The sequence below is a fragment of the Dermacentor albipictus genome, chromosome 2 (assembly GCF_038994185.2).
Source record: "Dermacentor albipictus isolate Rhodes 1998 colony chromosome 2, USDA_Dalb.pri_finalv2, whole genome shotgun sequence".
Lineage (NCBI taxonomy): Eukaryota > Metazoa > Arthropoda > Arachnida > Ixodida > Ixodidae > Dermacentor > Dermacentor albipictus.
In genome coordinates, this window is record NC_091822.1 from 103010889 (window position 1) to 103018675 (window position 7787).

General features: G+C 48.8%; 1 protein-coding gene across 2 annotated transcripts in view; it reads right to left on the reverse strand.

Annotated features, from left to right (window-relative positions):
- Positions 1–139, reverse strand: part of LOC135911672 (endothelin-converting enzyme 1-like) — a 181356-nt gene extending 181217 nt beyond the window's left edge. For both annotated transcript variants that reach the window (XM_070533815.1, XM_070533813.1), the window contains exon 1: positions 67–139. In XM_070533815.1, coding sequence (XP_070389916.1) covers positions 67–105 — 39 coding nt within the window. In that variant the 5' untranslated portion in view covers positions 106–139. The remainder of the gene's footprint in view (positions 1–66) is intronic.
- Positions 140–7787: the final 7648 nt, after the last annotated feature.

The following is a 7787-nucleotide window of genomic DNA, read 5'->3' on the forward strand; positions in this document are numbered from 1 at the left end:
CGCTTCTCTCTAAAGTAGTGAAGTAAAGAAAAGTAAAGCTGCCGTGCAACTTCTGTAAAGACTTACCGCTGTTGCGGCAGACTGCGATGCGGGCTCTGAATTCATGCTGCCAATCCTGTCCTGGCCTCCCAACGGTGCAGTAAATGATGATGATGATGATGGCCTCATTCTATGGCTCGTACCCACACTGGGGGATTGCCAGGTATTGTGCGCTTGGACATTTACGTAATGTTTTGAAGTAATACATATTCGAATAAAGCAAACATTAAAATACACAAGAACAAAGCAAAAATAACCTTCAAGAACTTATTCGTTTAGCTGAATGTATGTAACCACAAACTGCATGAAACACGCCCTTGTGGCTAAAACCGTGAACTGACTCACCGAAATATAGCATTATTTCTGATCAAAATATTAACCTTAATTAACAAGCCGAATTTCTAATTTAACACGGCAAGCTGGGCGAGTTGCCCACCCATAGCAACATGCCAAATTTCTAGAAGTCTTTCTTAATAATTTCTAGCTGGCTCTACTTTATTTTTCCTTAACTGCTGCCTTCCTGACTGCATATGCTAACTCGATGATGATGATGATGATGATGATGATGATGATGATGACGATCTACATTTATTGCAGTTAACCAATAAAGGGTATAAACCAAAAATCGAGTGAAGGTGGCAACTAACAGAAAATTCATATTTCATCAACAGAAATGAAAAAAAGAGGAGTCTGAAAAATCATCCGGATCCCACGCTCTCTGGGAATCAAGTGAAGCTTTCTACGCTGTTTGCTTTGATTGCCAATTAGCGGTGATGTTGGCAACGATCGTTCGATTTTTTCACCCTTTAGTGCAATACGAGAGTGGTGAGGTGTTGGTAAACTTTACCATTCGTGCACTACTGTAATTTCGCTGCGCAGTACACAGACCAGACTGCGAGACGTGTTTTCTTGGGGCGTTATTGTGCGCCATTCTTCAGTTACCTCCGAGATATAAACGACCTCCTGAATGACCACACGAGTGGAGCAGGCGCCGGATGGCTCGACATACCGCGCGCTGGCAGTCCGAAGGAACAGTCCAGAAAGCGTAACCTTCGCTTTTCCTATCTTGCGGAAAATACCGGCATCTATCGCTGAATATGCAGCGCCGGTGTCGACAAGTGTTCCTTCTACTACGACTTCAATAACGTTTTCCGGGGAAGTGTGAGGCCTTAAGCATTTCGTTGAAACAGCAGTTCTCGCCTCCTTGACTGCGATTTTAATTTTCCTGGCGCAGAGGTCTCCGCCGATGGTGCATGGAGGAAAGAGAGCGGCGGCGAGGAGAAGGTGAACGGCAAGCGGAGAATGCGGTCTTGAGGGCAAGAACAGATTAAAAGAACAATGTGCCGCATATGGACGCACATTGTTGGGGACGTTAGGTGTAAGTAGGTGACAGTGACGTAGCACGTTCCAGCACAGTCACAATAAAAACAAATCGGACTATTGTCTCCAGTGCGCCAATGGTCTTGAGCTCGTGTATACTGCACCACTGGTCGGGCTGGAGGGGATACGGGCGGTCGCAAGCACGGGCAAAGGGGACCGTTGGTATGTGGTGCAGGCCTCGTAGCGACTTCGGCGTACGTCAGGGGAGCGGAAGTCAGAGCCTGCTGTAGAGAAGGTGAAATGTGGTCGGCGACATGCTCCTTGATTATATATTGGAGAGTGGGGGCCAACGGAGAGCTAGACTGCCCGTGTGTAAGTGGAATGAGAAAAAACTGATGAGCCACCTTCTCACGGACGAACTCCTTGGTCTGTAGGAGCAGCGAAGTGTTATGCGGGGCGACATCCAAGCTCGACATAGAAATGGCCTAAGGAGGAGACTGGTGGGTGGCTATGCGTTGTTTGCGTAGTTCGTGGAAGGTTTGACTGAGACTGACGAATTCAGACTGTCGCCGGATTTTTCGCCAACAGCATTTGGAAGGCGCCGTCTTCAATGTCGTTTGACATGGCGGATCTTCTCGGCATCAGTCATTACACCGTTACCGTTACAAAGGTCGAGAACATCTCCTATACAACTGGTAAATGTCTCCCCGCGCAGTTGCGCAAGACCACGCAAACATTCCTCCGCGCGAAGCTTGCAAACGGCGCGAAGCTTGCAAACCACTGGAACGAATCAGCAAAACTTGCTCACGTCGCCTTCTACCTAACCGGAGTTGCGAAAACATGGTTTTACAACCATGAGCTCGATTTGGTCAACTGGAGCATCTTTAAACACCAGCTACGCCAGATTTTCGCGAACTCCTCTGTCCGCTCCGATATCGCTACGAAGAAGCTTGCTGAGTGTGTACAGCACTCAGGCGAGTCCTACACTTCGTACATAGAGGACGTCCTCGCCCTCTGCCGCCGCGTGAACACCTCGATGGCAGAGAGTGACCGTGTACGCCACCTGCTCAAGGGTATTGGGACTGCGGCATTCAATGCTCTTGTAGTGCTGAATCCCACTACCGTCGCCGACATCATCAGTACGTGTCAGCGTCTCGATGACCTTCAAATGCTCCGCTTACACCCTGACACATCTGATTTCAAGGCGTCCAACGACAGCGAGCTACGTGCTTTGATTCGCTCCATCATCCGTGAGGAACTGCACGCCCAAGCTTCATCAAACCCTCCTGAGGTCCATCTGACGCCTCCTGGTGGCGGCCTACGCCATATCGTGAGGGAAGAGCTAGCTGCCGTGACCTGTCCGCAAATCACGAGCCCGCATCCTATCCATACGCCAACGTACGCTCAGGTTGCCTCTATAGCGCCACCCCCCCCAGCAGCCACCACAACAGGCACCTGCACCGCACATGTCCCTGAATCCTATCACTGCAAGACCATCGCCTGTTCCGTCTTATAACGCATGGAGCCCACCACGACCGGTTTGTTACTACTGCGGCATCCGTGGCCACATTTCCAGGTTTTGCCGACGCCGTCAGCAAGATGAAAGACGTGGCTATGACGGCTTTGGAAGGGATCAGTTTTCTGACCCTGTACCACGACGTCGACGTTCTGACCACGTTTATTATCCACCACGTTCCCCATCTCCACAGGACTTCAACACTGCCAGTTCATCGCGTTTCCCGCGTCGTCGCTCTCTATCACCGATGCGGCGCTCTTCTTCTCCTCTACGACCGGCTACTTCGTCCTCCGATCACCGCCCGGAAAACTAAATGGTGCAGCTTCAGGAGGGAAAGCTGCATCTTTTGGACAACGTGAAACGCCTCCGGAGCGCCCGTCAAATGTAATTTTGGTGTTTGTTGAAGGTGTCCGAATCGAAGCCTTGGTTGACACAGGTGCATCGCTTTCCGTTGTTAGTGCTGACTTGTGTTCTCGATTGCGAAAAGTGAAGACACCGTATAATGGCCCTCCCCTTCGTTGTGCTAATGCAGTTCTTGTTCAGCCCTCCAGTGTTTGCACTGCGCGCGTTTTCATTGATGGCATCCTACACCACATTCAGTTCGTCGTGCTGTCTTCGTGCACTTACGCGATGATTTTGGGATGGGACTTCCTGTCCTCCGCCTCAGCTTTAATCTCTTGCCGTCAGCGAACTCTTCATATGACAGAAACTGCATCTTCGTCTTCTGTCAATTATCACAGCCTGCGTTTTGTCACGTCTACCGACTGTTTCATTCCCGCGGGCAATGAGCATATTCTGACGCTGACTTCCGACACTATTATTAATGGTGATGTGTTCCTTGCACCGAGTGGTTACTGCATTTCTGGTGGGCTTAGCCTTACTCCTAGCCTAGTACGGTTTCAGGACGGTAGAGCCTCAGTCGCTGTTCATAACCCTACTTCTTCGCCAGTTGTGCTCTTCCAGGGCTCTACTGTGACATGCTTTACTCACACCGAACCTCTTTCGCTGGTACCGCTTCACACCGAATCACCACCTTTGTCTACCACAACTGATTATCACACTGCTGCCGCTGCTTTAACGGCCGCGATAAATCCCGATTTGACCACTGCGCAGAAAGAAGACCTTCTGGCACTCCTGCACAAACACAGAGCCTTATTTGACGTCCACTCCAAGCTTCTGGGGCGCACTTCCGTCGCAGTACATCGCATCGAAACCGAAGGCAGTTCGGTTGTACGCCGCCGCCCGTATCGCGTGTCTTCCGCGGAACGGAAAATCATTGCGGATAACGTTGATGACATGCTCAAAAGAGACATCATTCGGCCATCTTCCAGTTCTTGGTCGTCTCCTGTCGTGCTGGTTCGCAAGAAAGACGGCTCCGTACGATTCTGCGTCGATTATCGAGCCCTTATTAAGATCACGCGCAAAGACGTATATCCGATGCGAAGAATTGACGATGCCATTGACTCCCTCCAGGGTGCAGAATATTTCTCGAGTCTAGACCTCCGATCCGGATACTCGCAAATCCCCATGCACGAAGCGGACAAGGACAAGACAGCCTTTGCAACGCCAGACGGACTTTACGAGTTCAACGTCATGCCATTCGGTTTATGTAATGCCCCTGCAACATTTGAACGCATGATCGACACAGTTTTACGTGGCCTTAAGTGGAAGACCTGTCTGTGCTATTTAGATGACATAGTTATTTTTTCTACAACTTTTAGTCAGCACCTTAAGCGCTTGGACGAAGTTTTCACTTGCATTTCCAACGCTGGACTCCAACTCAACACAAAGAAATGCCATTTTGCCAGAACGAACATCAAAGTATTGGGCCATCTTATCAGCAAAGATGGCGTTCGACCAGATCCCGAAAAGGTTGCTCGCGTGCATCACTTCCGTCGCCCTGAAAATCAAAAGCGATTAAGAAGTTTCTTAGGCCTGGCATCCTACTTCCGCCGCTTCATCAGTCATTTTGCAGCCATGGCGTCGCCGCTACACAAGTTGCTCACGTCGGGCACTGCTTTCTCTTGGACAGATGAATGCGAACTTTCTTTCCAAGCCCTCAAGCAGGCATTAACCAGCGACCCTGTCCTCTGTCACTTCGATGAAAACGCACCAACTTGCTTGCACACCGACGCTAGTGGCCATGGGATCGGTGCTGTACTTTTACAGCGTGATACCACCTCACGAGAGAGAGTTGTTGCCTATGCCAGTCGCGCACTAACACCTGCCGAAACTAATTACTCGATCACAGAACAGGAATGTCTCGCAGTAGTTTGGGCGATCCAAAAATTTAGACCATATCTTTACCAACGCCATTTCACGGTCATAACCGACCACCACGCCTTATGCTGGTTGTCGTCAATCAAAAATTTGTCCGGACGACTTGGTCGCTGGGTGGTACGCTTACAAGAGTACGACTTTGACGTTGTCTACAAGTCTGGGAAAAAGCATCAAGATGCCGACGCTCTCTCTCGCTGCCCGCTGCCATTATTAGCTTCGCGTACATCTCTCCATTGCTCGCCCCTTGATGATGAGACTGAGTCGTCACTCCCGTTATTACCGTTATTACCTCTCTCGGTTACTGACACGTTATCTTCCAATCGCCTCACTCACTTCGCCTCGTGTCAACGTTCTGACCCCTGCTGCGACAGCATCATCCAACGCCTGTGCGGAACTACATCTGCACCAAATGCCCTTTTACGTCGACAACTGCGACTATTTAAGATTGACAACGATGTGCTGTACCGCTACATATACAACTCCGACGGACACAGCCGGGTATACCTATTCTTCCACGCTCGATGCGCACACAAGTCCTTGAAGCCTTGCACGACGACCCATCTGCTGGCCATTTGGGATTCCACAAAACATACCACCGCGTTAGGAGCCGTTTCTTTTGGCCAGGCATGTCTACCTTTGTGGCCAAGTACGTCGCTTCTTGCGTTCAGTGTCAACGGCGGAAACAACCGACTTCGCCTCCTGCTGGGCTTTTACAGCCCATCCCATGTTCCGAGACACCGTTTGCCATCGTTGGAATAGACCTAGTCGGCCCTCTGCCCATAACGCCAGCGGGTCATCGATGGGTCGTGACAGCTGTTGACCAGCTCACACGTTACGCAGAGACAGCTCCTCTGTGCTCTAGTTCTGCCTCCGACGTTGCCACCTTCTTTCTAGATGCCATTGTGCTGCGCCATGGTGCCCCTCGTGTACTGTTAAGCGACCGCGGCAAGACTTTCATGTCAACAATGCTCCCAGAAGTACTCGGAGCTTGTGGCACAGTTCATAAGACGACATCCGCATATCACCCACAAACAAATGGCTTAACCGAGCGATTTCATCGCACACTAATAGATATGATGTCGATGTATATCGGGCCAAACCACGACAATTGGGACAAACTTTTACCTTTCGTGACTTTTGCTCACAACACCGCTATCCAACGAACTACGGGATACTCACCTTTCTACCTAGTTTTCGGCCGTTCACCGACATTCACCATCGACGCCGCTTTCTTCAATGCTCCAACTAACACCTCAGACAGTACACCCGAACAGTTCGTTTCGAGACTTGAGGAATGCCGTCAACGTGCTCGTTTCAACACAGAAGTCAGTCAGCTAGATCGCAAGCAACGTTACGACATCTCTCGTCGCGACGTCTCCTTTCGTCCCGGAGAGGAAGTGCTTCTTTGGACGCCCATTCGTGCACCCGGTTTGTGCGAGAAGTTTGAATCCCGCTTTCTTGGATCCTATATTATTAACGAACAAACATCCCCCGTGAGCTATCGCGTTACTCCCGTAGACGTTTCTTCCGACCATCGTTGTCGTGGTTCGGAATTCGGCGCCTAAAACGATTCGTTCGGCGTTCCCCTCCTGGCTAAGTCGCGGCCTGGCTGGCCGCTTGCGCGTGCGGGGAAATTAGTGTGAGCATTATTCATACGCTTCATATTCTCACCTGTACATACTCATCATCACCGTTTTGGGGCCTGGTGGTGGGGCTCTGTCTCGGGAAAATAAAGAAGAGACTGGCTGCCTAAACCTCGTCTCACAAGATATATATGTATATATATTTATATATATATATATATATATATATATATATATATATATATATATGTATATCAGACGATTGTTTCTCTGGATCATCCGGTCGTTTGATATGCATACAAAAGGACCAAAGTAATGTGCTAAGCATTTATTCTTCTGCGACGTTTTGGCCGGGGTCCGGCTTTCGTCACTGTAACCTCTCTCTCTTTCTCTCTCTCTCTCTCTCTCTCTCTCTCTCTATATATATATATATATATATATATATATATAAATATATATATATATATATATATATATATATATATATATATATATATATATATATATATATATATATATATATACACTGACGAGACCGTCTAGGTAAATTCCGGGTGCTCGCCCTTTGGGCTTGTCTGTAGTCCATTGAAAACAGCCAGTTACCAGTACTTCAGCAGAGAGTACTGTCTTCTAGTACGAAATAAAAAGTTGTGGTAACATTACCGACCTCCAAACGACCTAAAAATCGGATACTGTTGCCAGGCCTCTAATAGCTTTTGCATGTGGTTTTTCTAAACGAGAATTCTGGCAGCCTCGTTAAGTGATATTCATACCAGTTTATGGAATAAAACAGTTCTGTTGTTCATGTTATCACGTACGCTGAATTGATAGAGGGAAGGGATGACATTGGCTTGCTCTACTCTTTTCGGGCCAGCGCTCTATCGAGTAGAACAGGCAGCAGCGTCTTAATCAGAGTGAGCTCATGAAGAGCTTGCGGAATTGAGGAGAGACTATGTGGCAGCTAGTCTTCCATCTTTAAGCCTCTTGTAGCTCCAGCTGCACCTAAACGTATATACAGTGATGACTTTAGCAGCTATTGTTGACCACTG